The sequence below is a fragment of the Parambassis ranga genome, chromosome 16 (genome assembly GCF_900634625.1).
Source record: "Parambassis ranga chromosome 16, fParRan2.1, whole genome shotgun sequence".
NCBI classification, from domain to species: Eukaryota; Metazoa; Chordata; class Actinopteri; family Ambassidae; genus Parambassis; species Parambassis ranga.
In genome coordinates this window covers 6,835,468-6,862,707 of record NC_041036.1, presented here as the reverse complement: position 1 = coordinate 6,862,707, position 27,240 = coordinate 6,835,468, and the positions used below count along the sequence as shown (strand labels likewise).

Genomic DNA, 27,240 nt, shown 5'->3' with positions numbered 1-27,240 from the left:
ATGATGATGATGATAATTACAGATGGAGATCCTCATGGGGACGGTGGTCTCTCTCTCTTTTTTCTTTTCAACATCATAACGGCACAGGCGCATTCCTGTACGCGCGTAACCGCCTTCACTTCAGGGATGTGAACGCGATCTTTCACAGGACAAGATTAAGATTCTGAAGACATTTGGAGAATTGAAATATATTTACTTTCAAATGTAAAACAAGATATATTTATATATTTTAAAACGTGTTTTTAACATAAAGACAAGTTCCAGTTTATATGTGTCCAAAATGCGCACAAACCAAAAATAGTGAAACTTGCCTAATTCATAAAACAGACTTTTATCATAAATGCGTAAAACAATAGTGTAACGCATATTTCAACGCCAGAGTATGTATATGAAGGTGAATACTGTGAACACGGCGTTAAAATGAAAGAGGCAAAGGTTTTTCTAAATGTTTTGTTGGTGTTTGTTTTGATTTACTTCTCCATCAGCTGCCGCTGACAGACATACTTTGGAAATGATGAACACATTTTGTGCATGCAGGATTTGGAGATGGGATCGGCTGGCGTCAGGGGGGTGGAGGAAAACTCCACCCAGCAGATAGGATCTTGGGCAGGCGGAGCGGAGGGCAGCTCGTGCCGAATGGGCTCTTGTGGGTGGATGGGACGCCTCACAAGTCCCGCAGAAAACTTCACAGGGGCAAAGTCCAGCCTGAGCGAGGAGGAGATAGGGGTGGAAGTTAATGTGTGCGGACGTGCTGGGAACTAAATCACATGTGATTTTTGTACAGAAATGCTCCAAAGATGGCGGTGGTAGTAGCGACCGGAGTTTCGAGTGGTTGTGGAGTGCAAAAAAGTGGATTTGTGGAGGTTTTGGTGCGGGAGCGCTGGCACAAAGTTTTGGTCAACTTGAACGAGGAAGCGCTCACGTTAAGCTGCGAGGAGAGCGGCATCAACGACGATGTCAACTCAAACGGCGTTACCAATGGATCTTACCTTGATAATAGTAACGCCAACTCCAACAATGGCCCCCACCCTGTGCGCACCGCGTTCACGGACCTCCCGGAGCGAGTGCCCGAGACGATCGCCAACAGAAAGCGGTGCGTCAAGGTGACCAAGCAGGAAGTCGGGGGACTGGGCATCAGCATTAAAGGAGGGAAGGAGAATAAGATGCCCATTCTCATAAGTAAAATATTCAAAGGGCTTGCAGCGGATCAAACCCAGGCTCTTTATGTAGGGGACGCCGTCCTGTCTGTTAACGGCATGAACCTGCGGGACGCGACCCACGATGAGGCTGTGCAGGCGCTGAAAAGGGCCGGGAAAGAGGTGACTCTGGAAGGTAGGCAAACACGCTAAAACATGGGGATACCTTAAGGAGAGGAAGAGGTCGGGGAATCCCACACATTGTATGTCTCCATTGATCTACAGACTTCCACTAGATAAGGTCCTGCTTACGGAAGCCTGCGCTAAGTGTGTGCATTGCATAACACACCTGTGGAGATAAGAGTTGTGTGTGTGTGTGTGTGTGTGTGTGTGTGTGTGTGTGTGTGAGATATCAAGGTCATGTAGTGAGAGGATTAAAGTTCATCTTTTTTGGGGGGTAGAACCTGGTGCTTCTTATAAACATGAACTTGAGAGCTTCCTGCTCCACATGGCTGCCCCATCCCTCACTGAAGTGTTCTCCAGGTATTTAGTGCTGCAAGTTGTAAGTTCTACCTGTCAGTTGTTTGCATTCATTTAAAGTCCCTGGTTTAAATCAATCCCCAATTGCATGGACAGAATGAAGGACAGCTGGACTGTGAGTGCTGAAGCTTTGGAATAAAAACCTGTGCTGTTAGATGCAATTTATTTCCCATTAGAGAAGAAGAAGAACAGGTACAGGTAGAGCTGAAGGAAGAGGAGGGTAGTTCAATAAAGAATCAATCTATCTGTCTGTCTGTCTGTCTGTCTGTCATCACTTTGTTGTCATCTTGCAGTCTCAATCAGAAATGTTTTATTCTACGTTTGCATCAGCAGAAGAGAAGATAATCTGTGTGAATGTCTAGTTCTGTCTTCTGGAACAAATAAGAACAAAGACATAGTGTCACAGTCTGACTGGACTAATGTCTACGCTATGTTCTGTTTGTATGTTTTTTAACCACACCAAACCTGCCATATGTGGTGTTCACAGTCTTTAGGCTTTAGCCTGTAGTGTGGGAAAGTAAGACTCAATGGTGTGCAGATTGGTGAAGTTTAGATGTCTGAGGAAACAGTGATTATTACACAAATAGATGTGCCATCATGCAAGGACGACCTAAATTTATCTCACTTCCCCTTACTGTTTTTTTAAGGTCACTAAATCATTTTCAGTTACTGTACACTTCCTCAAACGTGCAGCCAGTCTGGTGTTGTTTTTAACCAAAAGATGAAGATTATAGCTTCTCAAGTTATTACATGATAACTGATGCTCACAAGTGTCTGTATTTTTTAAAATCCTATTACTGCAAGGACTTTTGAACCCAAGACAGCAACAAACAACAACAGCAAGTGTCTCTCACCCCTTCTTTCCCTGTTACTCTCTCTCAGACACACACACACATGCAAACGTGGTGATGGTTCTTCCTGTGGGGACACACACTGGCTGTGCTGCAGAGGGAAAAGCAGGTCCCAGTTGAAAACTTATAGAGATATGAGAGGTGGGGGGAGGAGGTGGAGAATGAGAGGGAGAGGGAGGAATGGAGGAGGGGGGAGAATGTGAATTTAATAGAGGAAAGTGCTGAGAGGAAGAGAGATAAAGACTGAAACAGAAGGAGAGCTAATGAGGGAGGTTAAGAGGCTGATATATAAAGATGACTGTGAGGGTTAACGTAAAGATAACGAAGAGAGAGAACCTCATCACAATTTAACAGAAATCATTTGCATTAAAAAAAAAAAGAAAAAGCAGAAGTTGAGTTGTACAAAGTAACAAAGTGCACGTTCACATGTGTTCAAAGGGTCTTTAGGAGTGTGTGGAAGATGCTACATGCATAAACAAGCATCATCTTTCATTTCAAGTAGGAAGTAAGATGGCGTGAATAGTGATAAACCCAAAAATAAGTGATGTATCCTGTTTTTTTGTGCCACCTTGTAAGACTTTAGAGACAGACTGTACCGCATGAGGAGAGAGATCAAGAGGAAACATCTGATTCATCTCTGAGGAGATGGAACCTGTCTCATGGGAGAGGAGTGTGCAACTGCTGTTTTTTTGGTCTGTTCTTTAAAGTGTGAATTGGTGTACACGTTTGTGATTTCTGTATTGTGCTGAAGCCTTAACATGTCACATTGGAAGCTCATTAGGAATATGAAGGATAGGTTTAGCTAGAATATCCATGCAGCAATGGCTTCCATGAGGCAGGCTGTAAGAGGGCAGCAGTGGTTGGCCCAGTGGTTTCAATCTCCTGTCACAACAAGAGAACCAGGGTTCAAGCCCCACTGGCTCTCTTAGCAGGTGGCCTGACAAGCCAAAAGAAAACTTCTCTCACAAAGCTCCTGGCCTCCACAGACAGTCGACGGTGGTCCAGAGAAGGACTGGTTGTGCAGAACTGGTTTGCTCCTGCTTGACATTTGCAGCGAGGATTGTGTGCAAAACACCTGTAACACTGTCTGAACAGGTCACAGCTCACTGTCGGTCAACATCATCATAAATGATATCATTTGCACCTGTGCTTTTCCTACTGTCACAACACCCTCTGTGAAAATACATCAGTCAGGCTCACAGCTTCTTTATTAAGCTTTCCTTCCATCACCACAGTGTGATGATGCCTCTGAGGAGGAACTGTTTGTACCATTTGCATGATTCATTTCGTTGTGACAAAGATGCACAAAAGATACAGAGTTCTTGGAAAGAGAGCATGATACAGCCAGGAGGGCGGCTATGACAGAAAGCCTTTCTCCCTCCAAAACACTTTTTCCTTTTACATGGTTGGATGTCATGTCGTATCAGCCGGTTTGTTTTAAAGTATGCCGAGCTTGTGCATGTTGCTGAGGGATTCTGGTCTGCCCTTCATAAGCAAACGCAGGCATTAATCGGCCTCCCCTTCAGATATCAAAGCCTCCTGATTATTTGTTTGGTGCAGGTAATGATCAAAACTGTCCCTTAGCATAAAGAGTAATTTGTTTAACATGAAAAGAAATGAGAACAATTTCTTTGTAGAACTGTATAGTTCAATTTAAATATATCTGGTTAGTCTAACGTGTGTACATCCTTCTAATTTCAAATTTCTTATTTATAGCTAGAAAACTAAACCATGCCAGCTGAGGTTTTTCAGGATGTTATGCATTAAGTGAAGTGTTAGATGAGTAAAACTTTCCCATGGGTGGCTTGTAGATACGGTAAGAGGCTGACAATGTTTCAGAAGTACTTGTTGTTTTCACCATTTCCATTTTTACGCCTGCCGTAGATAGCAACCATACGATGAGATAAGAATAAAAACATACTCAATGAATCTCTGTGCAGTAAAGTTAAACGGAAAAAGTGCCTTTGTGTGGGTTTTTGGAGATGAAGTCGGCAAATTGAATCAAATGCTAATTTGTCAAAGAAGCGATGCCACATATGTTAAGTGGAGTTTATAAGTATTATAAAGCAGATTTTCTAGTATTCAAAAGGCTACATAAAAATACACGGCCATCAGAAGTCTTTTAAGATACACAGTGGTGCAGATACTCTCATCACCACTTCTGCTTCAGTGGAGGTATACACACAGTAGTGTTGTTTGCAGGCAGAATAAATAATACAAAGAACACCTGCCACACTTCAGCAGGCAGGATATGAGTCAATGTCCTGTAAGCTCTCCTGTTGAGCCCTTATGAAACCTGTCATCACCTGACATCTGTGTGAATGTGTGCTGATGTCAGCAGTGTGAGTGTCTATGAGCAAGTTTAGTCATTGGTATTGTAGTCTAGACGGATGCTACAGTCAATATACGGATGTGTGTGTGTGCGTGTGTGTTCACACTGTTTATGTCATTAGAGGAACTATCATCTTCTTCGTTACAGCTTGTGGAGTCTGACTCAGAGCGGATGATGACGATGATAATAACAGCTACTGTGGCGTTTCACCAGTGATTGTTGTGGTGAGGATAATAGATTGAATCACTCAGGCCTCTCCTCTCTCAATATTTATACAGTCAAAACAAAGGCAGGAACCCGGCGCTCAGGCTCATCTGTTTTTCCTATTGGCTTTGTTTGAAGAAGACAAAAACTCTTTTCCCCTGCAGGTGTAATCATTGTGTTGTTGTATTGTGTTTCCCCTAGGCAGTGTTTTCCCTACCATTATATGAGGGGGGCGGCCCTCAGCGGCTCCCCGCCGCCGCCGGCCCATGAAGGTCAAGTCAATTGTATCTCTTTGTAGCACCACATCATAACAGAAGTCATTTAAGGTTATATTTCCTATAAGAACAGGTCTATAACTCGTTCCTTTATTTAGCAAAGTAAATAGACTTGTGTTATTTATCTTATTTGCACGGCAGCCTGCCATTTCTGTTTTTTACACGGTGGTGTATTTACGATTCAGCACTGCTGTCTGCTCACAGCACCTTAAGCGCACACAAACACACACACAGACACTAAGCACACATACAGGTGAGCACACGCCCACCAACGGATAGAGAGCATGTGCTGTTTTGCTCATGACATGCTAGTTGGATAGACTGAACTCCATTGACTACGCTAAGCTATGCTAACAGTAGTGATGCCAGAATTCAGCACAGAAGTTACTTGTTGTGTACTTTTACATTATGATTATATGTGTTAACCATAACTAACTTAATTGGCTGGTTCAAATCCTGTGAGGAGTATGGAAGTCTGCATGTATGTTTCTAAGGAAACGGAGTAGAATGAGTCAGTTCTCTGAAATACAGATATGAAATTAGTAATGGACTGCACAACCAACCAGTACTGGATCGATTCTCTTAATCTACTGTTAACATATAAATAGATAGATTTGACCCCATTTCAAAAATTATAATATTATACTGGGTTTTCAGTAATCATTAATGACACATTCCAGGAATCACATCATTTGTAGGAGATACATATTGCAGATGTTTGAAAGTCTCTCTCATTGACTTCAATGTTAAATTACATTTTGAACAAATGTGAATATTTTGAAAACTACAATACGTTAAAAAGATACCAATACAATTTGAACAGTCCCTCAACAGCTGAACAGAATGATGTTTTTCAGAAAGATGTGTTACAAGACACTGTTGTACAAACATGGCCTCAGTTTCCTCTGTGATTATGAACCTTTCACAGTAGAGAAACAATTCAGCTAAAGTTTGGATGTTAGAACAAGGTCACCAAAAATGACACGTAATAAAGTCTTTTATGTAGCTTGCTTACTTCTATTGAACGTGTGTCACGGCTGATGAGTCAGCAGCATTCTGTAAAAAAAGTACAGTCTGTTCACACTTTTTGTGAGTACGGTGCTTTATGTCACCCTGTGTGGAAATACAGGAACATGTACGCACAACTGGTTTAATACTTGATGAAAATATTGTACTTTTCTTTAGAAATTATATATAAAAAACATAATTTAGTAATTCTGTGCTAAAATAATGAGTATTGCCTTATTGAAAAAACCAATTGCACAATATAATAAATGGGGAAATGGCTGTGCCGCCTGTGCTGTGGTAAGTGCTCAGACTGCAGAGTTATAGTATATAGTCCTGTTATAGTTTACAGTATAGTACATTTTCTGTCTTGTAATTTATCAATTGTATCAATTGCAGTGGTTTAAATGGAAATACATGCTGCTCAGTTAAGGCGATATTTACTTGAGATGTTTTGAGTTTGTGGTCCAAATCTCACTAAGAGATGCCTTGAGGGTGGATTTGTAAAAGGCCTTTTGTGCAGCTTGAAGTGTCCAGATAGCAGCACAGGAGTAAAGTAAAGGCTTCATTCTGCAGTCAGAGAAGTCTTTCTCTTCTGTTCTACCTCTTTGCTCCATTTTGTTTTCTTTCCAGCCTCTATCAGTTTTACTCTCTCTCCCACAGGCTTTGTGAGACAACGTCTTAAGGAGATAGTGCATAAAGAACCTCATTTGCAGCATATGGTAGAAAGTTCAATGACTTCAGACTTCATTAAGTAATGTTTAAGACCATTAAAAAGACACAATGAGACAGATACAGTAATTACACCTGACGTTATAGAGTCTGTGAAGCGAGTTCACACACACACACACACACACACACACACACACACACACACACACACACACACACATATACACAAAAAGGAATGCCAAAGTGTGAGATATTGATTGTGAAAGTGTGTTATCGACTGCTGGCTGCACTGTTAACACAACAAGCGATAATACTTCACTCGGCTCATTTTTACAGTGTGCATGTGAAGGCTTGACAGTTTAAAAGCAAGCGAGTGGGGTTTGAATGTCTTCAACAGAATGATTGAACAGCGGTAGAGATACATTCAGGCCTCTGTCTGCGTCATGCTGACAAGCTACCATTTCCAAATGAGGCAGAGAATGGGGAGCCATAATACAAGCTGTCTCAAACATGAGCTAAAAAACTGATGCGATTCAGGGGAGGGCAGCCACTCATTTGGAGCTTTTGGTTTGACTTATATAACAGCGAACCAGCTCAGATCCTCATTTCACACCAAGTCTCATGTAGCATGAGCCTGATCCTCTCCAAGTTCTTCTATTGAGGTTATTGTGCAGATTTGGCTGTGTTGGTGCTGTAATGGAATAGAAACACGACCCAAGGGAATACACACACACACACACACACACGATTCCAGTGTAATGATTGTATGGACTACACCCCATTTATTTTCCCCTCCACTGGAAACACTTACAGGTCTGTCTGAGGGAACATTCATACTTGTCAATGAGTCTATATTTCCTCCTCTCAGACCGTCTTTATTAATGTTGCACTAATCAATCATCCACTAATCATAATAGCTGTTTGTTTCCAGTTTAGTTAGAAGTTGACTTCATTTGTACAGAATTACAGTAGTTGTGGTCAATTTGTGAGAAGTGCAGCGCAGGGGTGACGTCTTTGCTGGATGGAGCTGACGACTCAACCTGGTCTCAGTTTGCTTTGTATTCTCTTCATCTTACTAGTATCAGAAAAACACAAACAGCCTGGGCTGATCACCCACAGATCTTGTGGTTTGCATGTGGTATCTTCGTACATGCTGTTGCTCAGACAAGCGGTCACATTTTGGAGGAGGTGTTACACAGATAAGTTTCAGCACAGTGATTTTAAGAGGCATTCAATGCATAAAAATAAACAGAATGGCATGTCCCTTCTGTCAAACATATGAAAAAAGAAAAAAATTCTAGGCAGCCTGAATCTTAGAATCAGCTCTTCAATCTGTCTTTTAAACTAGTGAAGAATTAAGTAAAATGCAAAAATGTTCTCATGAATTTGACAGCAGCACAAGCCGTCACACATTTTAAGGATGTGAAGTTTTTGTTCTTCAGCGGCCTCATAATATTTGTGTGCTAAGGATGTGTTTGATGGTCTTTGTACTCACACAATATGAAAATCTTGCTTTTTTTCTTTCATAAGTTTAGGTCCCATTAATGTAGGATTCCTAACGAACAAAAGCAGACATACAGTAGCTGTCATCCTCCGACCTGCAGATTCACTTTTATTGTATGTTTCTCTGATGTGTTCAACACATGAATCAGCCCTCTTTCTGTCAATTAATCTTATCTGACTGTGTGTGTGGGTTATTCTTTTGTGCCATTGGCTCTTGCTGTAGCCGTGGGTCCATTGAGGACACTCTCACATCACCCTCATCTCCTCCACTGTGTTTTGTGTCAGCCTGTCATCCCTCCTCTACAGGTTGGTGGTTAGGCTTGTTACACCGTCTCATAGGGCTCTAAAGCACTCCTACTAAGAATAGTTCACATTCTGGATTACAAATGCCACCAGCCATATGCCAATTACACGCAGCTGTACGGTGGGATATGCCAATTAAACATTCAGGCCATACCAGAAGATTCAGAACATTCAGGACATAGAAAGCATGATGAGCACCGGCTGTATCTCTCCCTCTCTATTTCTGTCTTTCACTGAAAAATGTTTCCTGTCTTTTCTTTTTTTTTCCTCAAATCTTAGCTCATGAGGAATTTAGTAGTTATCAAATAAGGCTATTTAACAGTTAGCCGGGCAGCATCGCTTGTGAATGTCACATTAGTAAACACTGTAGGGTACAGGTGGCATTATATTCCCTCGGACAGCTGTGGACACCACAGGCGTGTTGCTCCAGAGGAGACACAGTCCCTGTAGCTAGTGTCCACATATGGCCTTACATAGACCCTGTAAAACAAAAACAAGATGCTGCCTGTCTGTACCAACAGAGAAAAGGCATCAGTAGCTTTCAACAGATTAAGAGGAGAGGTGAAGCGCTACCTTAGTACTGAGTTTTGGCTTTTGGCACGTTGACATTTCTAATTTCTAATTTCTAATTGGCAGCTGTGCCAGCTCATTGTGACAGGAACACAAATGGTAATCTTCCCACTGGGTACCCTGCTGTCTGTGCTCGGCTTTTTTTTTTTTGCATACAATTTAATAAAAGAAGAAGCCGTACACAAGATTGTTTTTCCTGTTAGACGTGTTTATAGTCGAGAGGTTCTTGGCAAGATTCAAACCATTAACCACCATTAGGTGAAAGAAATATTAAACAGGTCGTAACCTGCGATACCAAGAAGGAAATTACACATTGTCTATCCAGCAGACACCCTGCTGGGCCTTTGTGCCAAAGTTCAGGCATCATTAATGAACAGAGCTGTAGCTGACAATTATTTTTGTACTGCTCCTCTATGACAGTCACTATGTACAAAGTAAAGTGTCTCAACTGTATTATCATTAAGCAGTTTCAGTTTTGATGGTGTTTTTACACATCTGTGGTATACCCACTTCCTGCCTCTGACTCATGATGGAGAGAACAGAGACTCACAGTCTTCTTATTATTGCCGAAACTGCATATAGATGTTACATTATAAGGTGTCTACAGAGTCACATTGTGCTCACATTTTAATTGGCCTCTGGGTTAAACAAGGTTAAAATAATACCAGTGAAGACACACTTCAGTATTCTGCAGTCTTAATGTTATCCAACCCATATAAAACTTATGGGTATAAAGTTGTGCTTCTTGTCCCTGACTGATGATATACTAATGATCTGTTTCCACATTTTTCCTTTTCAGTTAAGTACATGCGTGAGGCCACGCCATATGTTAAAAAGGGCTCCCCTGTGTCAGAGATCGGCTGGGAGACCCCACCTCCTGAATCTCCCCGCATTGGCAGCCATCCCATCACCACCATCTCCTCCTCTTCCTCCTCATCTGATCCACCGAGCCCTCCTACCCAGCCCTCCCTGTCTCTGTTCGGCGACAGGAGGTGCTTGCCGCTGAAAATGTGTTATGTAACCCGAGCCATGACCACACCAGACCCTGAGAACAGGTAGCAGTAACACACACACACACACACTCCTCATTCTTGAGCAGATGTTCTGGAGACACAGAGATTTTGGTCTCTCTGAAAGCTGGATTGTGGGAATATGGCATGAAAATGAACACAGATTACATTAAAGCCCTTGACTCCACACAATGCTGATTAAGCCTGTCAGTGCCAGGTAAATCTCTCTCTGTATTTCTCAGCATATTGGAGCGAAACCTGTGCACTGGCACAGAGGTACCAAAATGCTTTATGTAAACCAGACTGGGTTGCTAGAACTGAAGAGGTCCACAGTTTGTAAGACCATAAGCCATTAATTAGAGAAAGTAAATATAGAAGCCTTTATAGATTTTACAAATACAAATCAGTCTAAGCAGCAAACCAACATTCATGCCTGACCTTAGACACATCTCTTATTTCAGTGTTCTCTAACAGGAAAGTGTCACACCAATGGGCCAAGTTAGGATCGCATCTTTCTTTTTTTTGCACTCTCATGTCCAGGCAGGCATGCAACAATATTTGTAATATAATAATTTTCATTGCCAGAAGCAACAAATGTTGTGCACTGTGGCTTTAAAAATGAACTGACTTTATCTCAAGAATCTGAGGTACCCCAGACACCGCGAGCTGGTTTGATTTGGCCCTCAGTTTAGTTTTGTTTTGATTGTGGTTGGACTTGACATAAAAAAACTACTGGTAAAGACCATCTTAAAACACACAGATCCATAACATTACCGCATTTTACAAGGAAAACCACTCCCTTCCATGGTCAACATTTTCGGCTACAATCATGATCTATCCAAGCCCCCATGAACGCATAGATGTGGCTGAAGAAATAGACACAGATTATGTTCTGTTTTTAAGCATTCTGACTGCTGTCATTCATGTCACATGGCCTTGAATCACACAGGACCACATCCTGAATTCAACATTGAATCAGATTTGTATGTCCATACAGACCAGAAAAAAAATAAAATCTGAGTCGGATCACTTGAAATAAATCTGATTTGAAGCGTATTTAGCCTGGTGGTCTGAACGCAGCCCAACTGCTCTGCCATCATGGAAAGAACACAGTGGATACACTGCAATGAAATAAGCCGCATGACTGTCTGTTGATTCACCTTCATGACTGGCAAATGTTCCAAAGTTGAACTCTACAACCACCAACAGATGGTAGCTTTAATTAACAGAAGGTTAACAGTTTCTTCATTGTGACACAGAGAGAGCAGAGGAGGGCTTGCCTCTCTGGCTCTGCACTTTTCTTCTGCTCTTCTGAAGGGATTACTCCAACATGTTTTCTTTAAGGCCGTTTTCTGTTTTTCTTAAAGACAAACGTTTGAAGTGGCGCTGAGATAATTCTCAGTCAGTGGGGGGTAATCTGTTAGGAGGTGTCATCAAGCTAATTGGCTGGGAATTTGACAATGGCCCAGTCAAACAGCACAGGGCCAGGATGTGATTTGCTCTTTCTTTTTCTTTTTTTTTGACTTCTTTAGAAGTCTATGTGCTTTCCGTCCCAGTTGTTTCCTCTTCAGGTCCCTCTGTGTTCCTTCTCTTCCTACTTCTAATACTTTCTCGTCTCTGTTCTCTTCTGTCTGCTTTTCATCCTTGTTTGTGTTTTTTTTGCCCCTTCTGTGAGCTGCTGTCTTCTCCTTTTATTCTCCTTCTTCATCTCTCTTTGTGTGCTCCCAGTTCTGTCTGTTATGGGTCGTCCAGTCACCCCCCCCCCCAATCATTTTTTTCTATTGGTTCTTTTTCCTCTCACTACACTTCCTGTTTTTCCCATCATCTTGGCCCAACATCTGTATGTTGTATGGAGAGTTTTTTCCTATCCTCTCCCTAAGGTAGCTCCGTATAATAATAATGTAACCGTGACTGTTCAGTGAAACTCGGTTGACATATTAAACCATTTTAGAGCCCTGCAGAGTTGAACATTCACTTTCACCAGCCATAATGTTGACTTTATTGGCCAGCCAGTTATAGAAGAAGCCAGGGTCAATATCTATCTGGTGACACTGTGAGGTTTTGACTTTTAATCCGATAACATTGTGTTTCTTGGTATGATAAAGCCTGAGGGCTGATTCACACATGCTGAAAAAGTCCTTGGACACATTTGCCTTTATCCCTGCAGCCAGGACAAATTCCTTTTTGACTCATCAGTAAATATTTAGTAAATGGTTAAATGTGGGGGGTTGAAATATTGTATGTTTTGTGTAACTTTAAAAAAAATGCAGGCACATTTATAATGGAAGATTTGATGTTTGTTGAAAGATAATAAGCAGAAGTTGAAGATTACAGGGTAAGGCTGGTTTTATTCTCGTTTTGGGTTCAGGGATTAAACGCTTTAAGATGCTTTTTGTCAAGTGACAGAAGAAATCTGGCTTATCTTCCTTTTACTAGACTGAATGCAATGTAGCATCCCTCTGAGGGGTTTCTCTTCATCTCAGCAGATGTTGTTTAAACTGTGTTTAAGCCTGAGAGGAGATGCAGGAGAGAATAGAGGAGATATAGACAAAAAAAAGAAAAAAGATGCAAATACATGATAGAAAAAAAAACATAAGAATAGAGAAGGAGAGGAAGAGGAGAGAAGAGAGAAGCAAAGTTTTCCTCACCTTAACATATACTGTGCATGGGGACATGAAGTCTGGCTGTACGTGACATATTTTATTAACAGATTTGAGCTGCAGCGTGCGTATATGAGACTTCCACAGACAACATGTATGGCTATGTGAAAGGGAGAGGTGACTCCTGGCAGAAGCAGCAGCATGATACTTCACAGTGTGACATTTTTCTTCACTGCATGCTAAAATTTAACCTTGAAGTTCTTTGATAGAAAAACTTTACACCTTCCCTCTCTGACCCTCAGATTTATAGGGAATGGAAATAGGTTTAAAGACATACCTGGCAAATTAGTTTAATTTAAACTGACCTATTAATTCAATTAAAAAAGGCACTTTACACTCTACCTACTACTAATCAGCAGCCATCTTGGAAATGACCCCCCCAAACCTGTATAAATAAGGCTAATTTCTAAAACCTGCATGTATCGATTAGACTTTTTTTTAAATTTAAACATGAAATGTGTGATCAATTGTAATGCATACTGTGCCATTAAAACATCTCTTGTATGCACACACTGTTGTGTATAAATATGTATACTACAGTCACTGCCTGATCACATTTGTATGCTGGAACAAATGTGTCAAGCTTCAATACATATGTGCTATATATAGTGATAATCCTGTGAGGACAACTATCCTTTGATCAAGTCAGAGACTGAACTTCATTCAAGCAGGGACCCTTATGTAAATCCACAGCGGCCATAGATGTTCTCTTCCCCATGTTACCTCTGCCTGTGTCGCATATTTGAGATCGGAGGATAATTGAGCCCCAAAGTCACAACACGCCAGGGCCAAGAACAAGACAAATAAGCTCTGGTCTAACTTCTTAACCAAATGCACATCTGGCCCCAGAGTTTCTCTTAATCAAGTTGCATTTTAGGGGCACCAGGTCTATTTTTAGGAATAACACCTGGAGCTGATCTACTGTAGATGGCCTCTCCCACCTCCAAGGGGTTTTGATATAAGAGCAAATTCATCACATTCACTGGGGCTTTTCCAGGTCTCCAGTGTGTGTGGAAAAAAGAAAGCTGCAACGAAAGCATGTTTGCAGAGTTGGAAACCACCCTCAGTTGGAAGTAGTTTCTGTTTTTACAGACCAGCAGCACCTGGTCAGTAGACTGATGTGGTTTCAGAGTTGGTGGTCGGTCACTGTACAATAACACAGCGTTTGTTTTTTTACATTTTTTTTTTTGGCTTTTTTAAAGGTTAATATTGAGTTTGTATTCTTTAACCATGCCCACATTTTTGTCACCAAAAGTGGACCGTGCACCTTTGCTTCCACATACCTTTTATACCCAACTATACAGGCAGCTTCATGAATGTTTCTAGAAAAGAAGAGCCTTTCAGAGTGATGAAGAAGAGTATGCTTTTCTTTAGAGGCCACAAACACTCTCATATGATATAAGCAGATTAGCTAGGGAAATTTAGTGGGAGACAGCATTGTGTCATATGGCCCACCGAGAATGCATGAGCCATACGCGTTTCCTGTTTTGAGTCAACTTGAATAAACATTTCAGCGTGCTTCATTTCATTGTTCCGACCAAGTGCCTGTTTTGTGTGGATGAGTCAACTGAGCATCTGCTGATGCTGAGCATTTGGTTTCTAAAATTATTAGTCAAAACCAAATTGGCAGCAATACATTTTTTTGGTGTTAGAAAAAGGGACTTTTTCATCATGTGAAGTTGAAACTCCCTATTGATAACACAGAGGTTAAAGCTGCATTAACTTTTCTTATCTCCTCCTCCAGACAACTGGAGCTGCACTCCCCTGATGCCAGGCACACCGTGGTGCTTCGGTGCCCAGACCAGCCATCTGCCCTGTCCTGGTTCTCTGCCATGCACTCTGTCACATCAACACTGGCACAGGTCTGTCCTTAATTTGGTTGATTATACAGTTAATATCAGTGTACCAGTGGATATTTTGTTGGCCATGATTCAGCTCCTCCTTGAATCCTGAATGATCATGTAGCCTAAAAACTGTCATTCTATCACAGCGGGTGCTGGCAGAGGTCATCCAGCACACAGCCAGGACAGGAGTGGCTGGCAGCAAAGAGATACGACACCTGGGATGGCTGGCGGGGAAGGTAGGAGTGTGTGTGTGTGTGTGTGTGTATTACTCATGTGGTAGGGACATAAATCTGTTTACACAGCCACACTGTGGGGAATTGTCTTCCTCTTGGAAACAAATAGCAAGAAGTTATGATATAAATCATTCAGATTTAGGGTTACTAAACGGCAAGAACTGATTCTCTGTACATAAATGTTCTCTAATATGAAACACAACTGCTCCTCACAGTTTGAAGAAGTTGCCCTGTTTGTATCTATGTATTCATTACTGTCATATACTGTTTTCACAATGAACTTTAAGTGCACATTCAGGTTAAAATGCATAAAAGTGTTTTATTTTGGACCTTTAAACACAATCCAGAATCAAATTGAGAGCCATTTGGAATTTGGAATATTTCAAAAATTCTTTTGGTCCTTTTTTGTACATAAAAACTGAGGATGGAACATTTCCACATGAAAAAAATTCACGTAAATATCTCAGAATTCTATGAAATATATATAATATGAAATCAATTAAAAACATGTATAGTGACATTCAATCATCAATTAGATTAGTTAAAAACTGTGTATGTGGCAAACATAATGCAGATGGCATCAACAAATGCATTACAGTTAAAATTGAGGTAAATTCCCATATATATCTGCTTTATCTTTTTATACACATTTTCACATGACGCTATTAAAAGCTAGTGTTTAAATTATTTACAGTCAACAAAGTGAATATTCACAGTGAAGTATCAGCAACAATTTAATTTATTTAAATCCTGCATAATTTCTCACCTTTGCATAAGTGGAAGCCCTCAGACTATCTGCTGCCACTGGTGCTCTCAATTTGTATGTCAGCAGTGTGTGTGTGTGTGTGTGTGTGACAAAGGGCAGAAAGAGGATGGGGTCAAAGGAAGTTTAAACAACTGACTTTTGTGTTAGTATGGAATTCCAAATGTGTGTGGGTGTACATGCACCTGTGCTTGCATCGTGCACATTGAGAGAAATCCACACTGGTGCACAGCTAAAGCTTCACTCTTACTTTCAGTCACACACCTCTGCACTCACACATCCATACCTGCCTAATTTAGTCCTCATGAATTTGACAATATTTGATCCCTCAAATGCAATACAATACTGTTACTTAGCAACATATTCTCATTATGTTAAAAAGATGACCCTTGCCCCTCTAAATCCCACGGTATGATTGGTGGAGACAGAACTTCAAAGAGCAGCTTAGGATTCCATGGCTGGGCTGCAGATAAGCTCTTATAATGAGAATAGTTATGGAGCATTGTAAAATGAAATACAGAGCTGTGTGTGTGTGTGTAGGAGAGTGGGTGAGGGGGCACAGCAAAGCGGGTGTGTTTAAAGTGTACCTGCATCTCGCACACCAGACACATTTATTTTTAGATAATTCCCTGCTGGTACACAATAGTGAATCTGCACACTTCCTGTGATGGACCAGAGCAGCTTTATGATACACATTAAAGACACATACAAGCACTGTTCTTCCCTCTCATGCTGCCAGTTATCACTCCCATGAAGCAAAGTGGCACCTTGATGTCACTGAGTTGCTTTGTGATTCATCAGTACTTCTATTTAAAAAAAAAACCTGAGGATGATATTAGTATTTCTGAGAAACGTACAAAGGGAAACAATTTTACAAATTTAAATTGAGCAGCCTTTTACACTGTATTGTTCTGTGGGCATATTCTGTCTAATCAATTCTGAGTTGATAATACTCCTGAAACAGAAAGATTCAGGAAGGAAAAAGAGCACAGCACACTTCAGACTGCGAAATTGTGCACTTCACAAAACAGTGAACAGTGGAAAAATAACCAACATCTGCAGCCAGCATTGTGTTTTTCCCCCTTTTTTTCTTTTCAATAGCACAGTCCTCCATTAGCCTGCACAGGATAAGTGGCTACAGCGAATAGATCGATAGGAACAGCTGTCCCTGTCTGATTGTTTATCTGTTTGTGCTGCAGACAGAAAGTGAGAAGCAGTGCTGGAAGCCGGTGCTAGTGGTGGTGACGGAGAAGGACTTGTTGCTTTACGAGACTCTACCGCGAAGCAAGGAGGCCTGGCAGAGCCCTGCGCACAGTTATCCACTTTTAGCAACACGGTGAGTCTCTCAGGCCAGGATTACAGATGCTGGACACCAAAGATGTGTTAAAAACCTGCCTGGAGCCTTTGTTCCTTACATAGAAGTATTATGGAAAGTAATAAACATCTATGAACAATCAGTCCATCAGAATCATCGTAGAAACCCCTATTTCCAGCAGCATTTTTCCAGTTCCTCCGTGAGGGATCTGCTGCCAGGAAATAAATAATAAAAACATGTTTGGCCTTCTCTGTGCTAATTGATATTGCATGTGTGTGTTTATTCAGTCTGGTCCATTCTGGTCCTGACCGGGGATCACCTCACTCTGGAACGGAGCTGTTCTTTGCCACTAGAACTGGCACACGACTTGGCATCGAGACCCACCTATTCCGGGCTGAGACCACCAAGGATCTGTCCCAGTGGACCCGACACATAGTCAACGGATGTCACGCATCGGCTGAGATGATCAAAGAAGTCAGCACAAGTGAGTCCTGATACACAACCTGCAGCCACTTTTTAGACGCCTTACAACTTAGGCAGGAATACATGCAATCATGTAGCTGTGGATGGAGCACAGTGAGCAGCACAGGTCAGGCTCAGATGTGTTCAGATTTGCTACAGAAACACAGACTTAAGAGGCTGCAATGGTAAGTATTGCCTGAGGTCTTACAAGCCTAAATCCAGTGCATAAAGCAGAATGTATACATGAGACTCCCACAGCCGCTGAGATTGAACAGAGGTCGTGATGTAATTTGACAGCCATATGCAAGATGTGGACAAAGCACTTTCTATTTATAGAAAAGAATGTTTTTTTCCAGTGTGTGTGCACACATGCTGTCTGGCATTGGGTATTGGTTGTCCAGGGAATTCCAGCAGAATACCCCCTACCTCCCTCTCTCTCAAAGCACAAAATGTCCTGGGAACTGCGCTTCTCCCCTGGGCCCTCCCTCCTCTCTCCATCTGTAACACAGAGCCAAATTAAGTTTTGCTTCAGACTCCACTCATACATGAAGCAGCAGCAAATGATACACCACCTCAACACTGTGTCCTTGTTGTCAGCACACTTTCCGCATCAACAGAAACTTTCCTAAAACGTGTCTGCACCCACTGATCCACTTGTAAATGTGATTAGCGTAGCGGAGCGTCATTCGTGTCTGCAGAGCTCGATTTAGATTTAACACTCTGAGCTATGTGGTAATAATCAGATTCTGTATGTCATGGTGGTTAGCTGTGAAATGTGAATGTTAAAAGGACATCTTATTTAATCCCATGACAAAACACTGTCTAGACTAGACAAGTTGCTCAATATCATCATACTGCAGTTTATATGGAGCAAAGAAATAAGCAGATACAGAAGTACAGCAAGTGCCACCACAGGTTAAAATCTGGTTGCTGCAACTGCAATGTTTCCTATTGTTAAAGGTTTAGTCAACCCTTAGTAAACTACATCTGATCCGAATGGTTTAATGTGGGGGCAGAACCAACCTCTCTCTTCGTGAAGCATCTCTTTCCGATAAATCAACTGGTTCACTGTCCTGGTTCTGATTTCCCTCACTAGGACAGTTCAGCCCTGCAGACGCATGCAGCAATCATTTGTAGTAGCTGTCATTGGAGCTTGGCAGGGTTGGCGGTGGTATGTTAAATGGACTGGAACATGGAACTACCAAATCTGATCCAGTGGCTGGCTTTTGGTTTCCTAATGTTTGTGGTATTCAACTGGTGGGTGTAGCAGATGCTGCGGGTTGACATAGAGAAAACAGGAAAATGTTGGTTAATCCTCAAAAATGGGGTGATGCCCATTGAACTGGACATGCAGTGTCCTTTAAAGAGCTACTCCAGCCTGATGCTACTTTTTTCAGCTTGACACCGATGTGTATGGATTTTTTAAGTAGTGTTGTTGATTGATTCAGGTCTCAACTGGGAGAAAAGGGTTAACAAGTTGTGCCATTTTACTTTTTTTTAAAACAGACTGATGTTGATGAAGATTCTCAGTCATCCAGGTCATATTCAATGAGAAGATTGAAGCAAGGCATCTGGGCTTGTAGAGTTTAAGAAGGGGAGGTGGTCAGAGAGGCAGATAGAGAAAAGACTGGTGAATGGCGTGTTCTAATCAATGATAAAGAGAACAGAGTCTTCCTGATTGACGGTGTCTTCAACTTTTCAGTGGTTGTATTAATATTTTTAAAAGATAAGAAGGTGCGGAGCTTAGCTTGCCATCTAGGTGGAGCTCCGAGTAAAGCTACAGCTCTAGCTGAAGTGGTTAGGATGTCCCCTGGGCACCTCCCTGGTCAGTTGTTCCAGGCATGCCCAACTGGGAGGATGCCCCACGTCTGAACCAGAACACACAGGAGGGATAATGTCTCTTGGCTGGCCTGGGAAGTCCTTGGTGTTTTCCTGGAGGAGTTGGAGCAGGTGGCTAGGGGGAAGGGAGGTCTGAGCCTCTCTGGGAGAAAAGTAGCATCACTATTCTTCTTTACTTAAAGTAGTTTGGCAGGGATTTTTGCATCAGACATCGTTTGTCTGCTGTTTTCTTGACTGCTGATTAGAAATTTAAGAATAAATGTCATTAATGTCGGGTTTCAGATTTGACTCTTCAAAGTCAGCACTCTGTCTTCTCCAGTTTCTCATTAATGTTGTCAAAGTGACAGCTGTGCAACTTGTTAAATTGTCTTGGGGGTCGACTGGGTCTCCTTAATGAAGAGGAAAACAGCTTAATGACTTGGAGAACTTTAAAAAGCAATTTTACCTCAGTGGTTGTGGAAAATTAACCTGTTAACCTGCTGTGACACATGAAGTGGGCCGCAGTGGGGTTTCCAAATATGAAGTACTTTACCTGCTCCTAATGAGTTACAAGTTCAAGACAAATAGGAGCGAAAACTACTTTTGTCCTGTAATAACCTCTCAGCGTTTCTACTTGTTGTTGTGCTAACACAGTTGTTGTCTCCCTCCGCTCTCACTGTCCTTGTCTCTCGCTAATTCATTCAGTTAGCCTCTCTGCCTCTCTGTGTTATCACTCTGCCCCTCCTTCTGTCTCTTCCACTCACTGTCAGGGAGAAAGAAGAGCTTTTGTTGCAGCCTCATAAAGCCCCTTTCTCTGTGTGCATATTCTGGTGGGAAACCCTGCTTTCCCCGCAGCACAAAGTTCTCAGGTAAAAGAGTAGAGTTTCAGGTCTAATATTCACTCCTGAGCGCAACAAGGACCTGCACTCTTTGCTCCATTTACAACTGCACTTATGCCATTAGGGAGACATTTGTCTTGCCACATTGTTTATACATCATTAGAATAATATTACACAATATGAGGCTCATTTTTTATCACCAATAGGATGTCATATGGGTTATAGTATACTGTCTGTTTTGTTCTTTTTGTACTAAACAACTAAAAATACTAAAAATTGTCTGCACTATAATATACTTAAAGTGTGCTCCATCTTCTCTTAAGTAGTTTATTTTTGTTGGAAAGGGAGAGTTCACATAGAAGCACTTGCCTCAAGAAATTGACCATTTATAGCATGTAGCGGTGAAGGAAGATTTGGCTGTTTGAGCAACCTCTGAGGATCTACGTGATGAACTAATTGTTCTGTTCATTATCATGTTTTGTGTAGAGGAACTGCACAATTATACATGTTTTTTTTTGTAATTTTTACTGTGTGGCTCAATACACTAAAAAGAAGAATGACCTCTAATGAGAGGGGGGGGAGCAGCCCTTTTTTCCACTTGGGTTGCCACGATAACAGAGGACAACAACTGAGTCCATGCACTGATTGAAAAAACTGAAGTTAAAAATAAATATGGCAGTCACATGTCAACATGATGACAGCAAAAAGGCATGCTGGACACCATCACCAGGGCAGGTGACCTCTGGCCAACTTAGAGTCCCCAATTAACCTAGCATGCACTTTTTCGGTATGTGGGAGGAGGAAGCTAGAGTACCCAAAGAGAAAACCCATGCAGGAAGTATGTGCAAAAACTCAACAAAGAAAGTCAGATTTATACCAGAAACCTTCTCACTCACTGCACCACCATGCAGCCCAATTACAGCTACATTGAACTAATTTACTAATTGACTATACTGAAAGTACTAGAACCATATTTGTCAGTGTACACATATTTAAAATACTAAACGTATAAAAGTACATGATTTGAAACACAGCATTAGTATTTATGAAACATGTTTAAGTAGGTAGTTTGGCTCAGAGCTGGGGGTTAATGTTAAAGGTACTCAGGAATGAGTGACTGCTATAAAGAGCCATTCAAACCTACACTTCTGCCTGATATAAAGCTGTCGATAGTCGTCTCATGGTTCTTATGTGTTTAATTGTTATTCAAAGTCCTGCTAATTAGGACTAATCCAGTTCAACCTACTTTTGTATCAGTGAATAATTCCAGTCAGTCTTTTTCTTTTGCTTCCCTGCTGAGCATTAACGTGAGTGACACAATTACAGTTTTGTGCAGCACTGTGGACAGAATTTAGCTTCAGGGTGGGGTGTGTATGCATACAGTGTTTGCCTACTGTTCTGAAATGACGTGTGTGTGTGTGTTGAGAGATTTGCAATGCGTGACTGACAAACAGGCAGAGAATTGTTGATTGATTGATGAGATATAGATATCGATATTCTGGAGCACACTGCAGCAGTGGTCGTTAAACCAAAAGATGCACACACACGCAATACATCCTTTTTCTCAGTAGCATAAAGGCATTAAAAAGAGCGCTCACTCTCATGGTCACTTGAACAAACAAACTCACACACACAGGCTGTCGGCAAACAATGGAAAGATAACTCTTCTCGTTTGCTGCCTCTTTGTCAAACAAACGCGCTGCTCAGTACATCAGATGTTGTCTATAGAGGACCTTGAAGCTTTCAGCATGCAGCCTTCATGCTAACCCGTGGAAGAGCGAGCGAGTGTACTCTGCTGTCAAAGAACAACAAAAGCAAGCCTAAATGTCCCCTGGATCACACGGTGTGGAAACAGAGGCAAGGTGGAGTGATGTGATGGTTAAATTGGGACAGTTTATAAAGATGGTACATTTAGCTTTCAGCCAAACACCTGCAGAGAAGAGAGGAGAGTGAGAGACTGCATAGAGAAATGTTACTCTCTGCTTTCAGCAGGATGATTGCTGCGTAAAGAGGAGTGTTGTAAACAGTGACGACTTACAGACACGGGGCATGTGACTTCTTAAGAGTGTGCAGTGTTTGAAAGATTGGAGTGTGTGTCTGTATGTTTAAGAAGTGCAAACACTTGAGTCAAACATGAGTCTGTGTGCCGTCAGACCAGTGAGGTCTGCAGGAGTGAAGGTGTTAACCCCTTCCAAGCTCTGGATACCTGTTTTGACAATGTGCCTCTTTCTGGAAGCGTGTTAATGTACTATTGATAGAGAAATGTGCTTTCACTCATTCAAGTTGGACCATACATCATTATTATGTATTCTCTTTTAAAAAAAAGAAACTATACCAGTGTCATTTCTGTCTTCCAGGTTGTTTATATCAGGGTCAGGAGTGCCAGCTGGTGATTCATTACGACCAGGGCTTCTCTGTGCTGTCGGACCCAAAACTGCGAGATGAGGAGGATGGTGAGGAGAAAGTCACCCGCACTCCAAGCAAGCCCCGAGTGCTCATCTCCTACCCCTTTGAAAAACTAAGGATGTCTTCAGACGATGGTGTGCGCATGCTGCTCCTCGACTTTGGAGGCAAGGAGGGAGAGATTGTGAGTGTTTTTCACAAACACACACACAGAACACAGGGGGTAAACAGGGGTTCACCACAGAACGTAGATGATTTTTTGTTCAGCTACAAGGTAGTTTAGTAGAACAAGCATGAGCTGTCAGAATCATTTCAGGCATACACAAACATCTGTGGCACTCTCCACTTGAAAAGCCTTTTAAATAATCGTTCTATCAGTATCCATTAAAGAGTGCTCAAAGTGTACTTATTCTGTAGATCAATAATTGTGTTTTTGAGTTCCGTATATACTGTTTGGTGGAAAAATCAGCATTCAGTATCAAGCTAACTTTGCTGTGGTCATGTACCGCTCACAGTAAATAGAACAAGTTCATACTCACTCTCTTGGGGCTTTCACAAGGCCTTCTGGGAAATGAAGCAAAACACAAACTGCGGTATGAGACAGGAAGAGGGAAAGTGGTACAGCAGAAAGTAAATTACAGCACTTTATCACAAAATAACAGCAGGAATGAAATAAACTTCGCACACAGGTCCTTCCAGAGCTTCCTTCTAGAAAAAAAGTAAATAAATAACTTGTCACCTACTCTAAGAGTTTTAATCTGTTTACACCACTCAGCAGCTCAGAGAATGGAAACCGTGGAGGGGTGATCTCAGATTTTATAAGGCTTGTTACAAAACTGACCAGCTCTCCATTTTATAGAGTCCAGCAGTGTCCTAAACTAATGGGTTACTTAAAGAACGACTTGAACTGGGGGTGAGGAGACTCATCTGGCCACAATCCAGGTGATAGGATAACTGTGTCCTGACTGGGAGGTCCTTTTAGCCCTACAGGAGTCATCATCAGTTGAGGGCAGCTCTCCTCTAAACTGATCTAGGCTCTTGGTTTGTGTCAGTTTTTAAAGTTTAAGTGGGCTAAACTGGAACACATATTACATGCACACAAATAACCTAACTTTTTTATGGTCATGAGTACTATTGTCTACACATGAGTGAATACTATAAAACTTTAATTTTAATGCAGCTGAGATATTTATTGCAGGAATTTAGCAAATGCAAAGCAACAGCTTGATAATTGTGGCCAGGGGGAAACAACATCTGTTAATTTGTGCCTGTGTTCGGGGTTCTTGTGTGCAGACACGAGGACTCTATGAACTTGTCCCAGAAAAAGTCCCAAGATGTTCCCCTAGATCGATGCTGTTTTTATTTACTCAATTGATCCATCCCCCTCTCCCCCCATCACTTAGTTGTTCATGATTTCATTTATATGGTCATATTAAGACATGTGCACAGGCGTCCCGACAGGACTTCCTGCGATATGTATACATACACTTCCCCTTTTTGGTCAAAACAGATGGTTGTAACATGCGATACTCAGCAGAATCATTTGTTATAATAACATAACTGAATAAATCACTAATTATTAATCAACTTTGATTATGTTCAAGCAATCTAAAGATATCATAACTCTGGGTCTGATCGTAAGTTATATGAGGTAAGACGGCTCCTGGGATCTCAGTTGATAATGTCAACTTAACAGATGCCAGAATCAGCTTATTCAAACTTTTTAGCCTCTTGCATTGTTTCATCCATCAGACCACATCACTGGGCTTTTTCCATGCATGCTGTTTAAGAATGGTGTGTGTCAAAGCTATTGACTCTCCAGGGATTTAGAAGTTATAAACTGAGGTGTTTCTATATTGATCTGTTCTGACAGACCACATGAAGCTCCATGTAAAGCTTGTGTCAGACACGCTCCTATTCGACTGCTCCATTTATGCTGAAGGCATACTGTATATACGCTCTGGGAGCTTTGATTCAGACCCCTCTGTTGGCTACCTTCGCAGAACAGATTTAGGTGTTTGTAGTATTTCTAAGTCCCACCACAGTCATAGACCGGGCTTTATTAAAACAAAAAAAATCCCAAGGCATTTGTAGATGTGGCTCATTAGCTCTACGTTTGAATCAGCTGGGCCTTGTTTTGTTCACATATTGGCAAGAAATATGTGCATCTAAATTTGTTACAGTACAGAGTACACAGTACACTCATGTCTGTACTCATGTTTCACAGTCTATTGGAGCTGAAGTCATAAATGTACTTAGTGTTGAATTTAAAGAACAATCTACAGTAGGGTTAGTTAATGTTCACATTTTAATAGGAAGGCTAGGAGTACACAGAGTGCCTTTGCCTTTTATTGTTGTTATGTCTCTATAAATAGTATGTAATTCACCTACTATTGGCTAATGTATACACTCTGGTACCACAAATTGTCAAGATTGGTCTAAAAGCACTTGGTAATACAGAAGCAAGGCAGTCAGTAGCCCTAAAAGAACAAAGGTGACCTGTTGTCTGCTAACTGTGAGGTTGGTGGTGTGATCCCTGCCCTGGCTGCAGGCCGATGTGTCACCCTATGTTGCTCGCTGTATGAATGTGTGTGCGCGTTTGTGTGCATGAAGGGGTAAATGTGAAGTGGTGTAAAGCGCTTTGAGAACTTTTGAGTAGGTAGAAAAGTGCTATACAAGTACAGACCATTGACTGGAAATACACATGATTACTGCAGAGGCAAATCTTTTCTACTGAACACAGAAGCCACATTGAAGAGGTTAGTGGGGTTTTTTAAGCTTAACGTGAATTTATAGGCTAAATCCCCCTATAGGCCTCAGGAACAGGATATGACTCATAGTACCAGACAAATCTGCTTTTGATTCAGACTAAGTGATGCATAGTTATGCATTGTTTGTCATTATTCTAGATCCTTTTTTTAAATACACTTACACTCACATTTTTTATGTTACAAAATCTTTAATTCTCCTTTTTTCCTTCCTCTCTCAGCAACTGGACCTCCACTCCTGTCCAAAGCCCATCGTCTTCATCCTCCACTCTTTCCTCTCTGCTAAGATCTCCCGCCTGGGTCTGGTGGCCTGACAGATGAAGAGACATTTCACCTCCTTTTGAAAGCCACATCGTCTCTTCACCTTTCTGCAGTGCACCACCACCACCACCACCTTCAGCTGGAAACTCAAGCTGAGTGAATGTAGCCATTATCTACAGTTTAGGTCTCCAGCTGTACAGTGAAGAAACAGTGAGGAGAAACGGTCCAGATTGATTGATACTTTTAGTCAAATTAAGAGATGTATTTTTTAACTGCATGGACTCAAGTGTTAACTGAAGAACCACGGAAGGAGGAAAACATTGACTGGACTACAGGAGGAGGACGTTTAAGGACGGAGGGACACACACAGGAATGAGCAGATTGGGTATTACTGTCACGTCCTGGATTGGAGGGACCGGCCACGTGTAGCAGGGTTGAGATGAATTCACTTTTAATTCAATCAAAATCCAATGGCAAACTGCCTTCCATTTAGCAATTATATAATTTATCTACAATTAGCTCTAAAAGGACATTCTGAATTTCACATCGTCGTTTTTCTTCCACGAACACTTGACACGACTTTGCGCATTTGTCTTTATTAGCGTCCCCTGAGATGTCTTGTTAGCAGTGTCAGCATTCATCATTGAAGCTGGGAGGCACAATCGCTCGTACGGATTCCCACAATGTGACAGCTCATTCAAATTCAGAATGTCAAAGTGTTCTTTAACAGGTTGCTAATGGTGACCAAGTGACAATTAAAGTATTTCAGTATTTAAGTTAACACTAATCCGATAGTTACACTAGTATTATGGAGTTATGTGACACGGATATAATGATTATGAGTACATTTATTCCTGGTGGTACCACATACATATATGTATGTATACACACACATATATTTACGTAAAAAACGCAAAAAAGCTGTTTAATAGTCATTTCTAGTATTTTAATTAGTATCAGCTTAGCTGTATATATTAAAAAAATAATAATTATAATATGATTTTGTGCAGGTTGGGAGGTGATGGCTGGTTAATGTTATATCCTTTGGACAGATCCAGGCTAATGTCTTCCCTCTTATATCACTTTAAGCTAAGCAGCAGACTGTTGTATATTCAACAGACATAGTTGATCTTCTGAGTCACCATATTTGACAAGCTGTTAAACAACACCTCTTAGGATTTGATGATGATGATGCTGTTCACTCTTTCCCATCTTCATTTCAGGGGAGACAATCTACCAATGAAAATGTTTTTGATTAACTAACAAAATATCATTTTCTGCTGTGATTATTCTCAGTATTAATATTGAGACTGAAACTAAATCAAATGATGCAACAAACACTGCATTAAGTATTGTTTACCGTCGCATCCTGCAGTCCTGCTTCAGTCACACAGCAGCCGTGCAGGTTGTTTATGATGCTGTGTGCTGCTGTGTCTCTGACACAGGTGACCAAAGAAAATGTACATTTTTAAA

The 27,240-nt window shown here is 41.3% G+C and overlaps 1 protein-coding gene across 1 annotated transcript; it reads left to right on the top strand.

Annotated features, from left to right (window-relative positions):
• The first annotated feature begins 638 nt into the window (after positions 1–638).
• sntb1 (syntrophin, basic 1) lies at positions 639–26,743 on the top strand. Its single transcript, XM_028425709.1, has 8 exons — positions 639–1,332; positions 10,191–10,446; positions 14,806–14,923; positions 15,052–15,141; positions 17,101–17,237; positions 17,504–17,700; positions 22,693–22,922; positions 25,728–26,743. The coding sequence occupies exons 1-8, from the start codon at positions 798–800 to the stop codon at positions 25,818–25,820; spliced, it is 1,656 nt and encodes a 551-aa protein (XP_028281510.1). The 5' UTR covers positions 639–797; the 3' UTR covers positions 25,821–26,743.
• Positions 26,744–27,240: the final 497 nt, after the last annotated feature.

Coding starts and splice junctions, on each gene's coding strand:
- sntb1 (XM_028425709.1), top strand. CDS start 798: ATGGCGGTGGTAGTAGCGACCGGAGTTTCGAGTGGTTGTGGAGTGCAA. Junction 10,447..14,805: donor ACACCAGACCCTGAGAACAG/GTAGCAGTAACA, acceptor CTCCTCCTCCAG/ACAACTGGAGCTGCACTCCC. Junction 15,142..17,100: donor TGGGATGGCTGGCGGGGAAG/GTAGGAGTGTGT, acceptor TTTGTGCTGCAG/ACAGAAAGTGAGAAGCAGTG.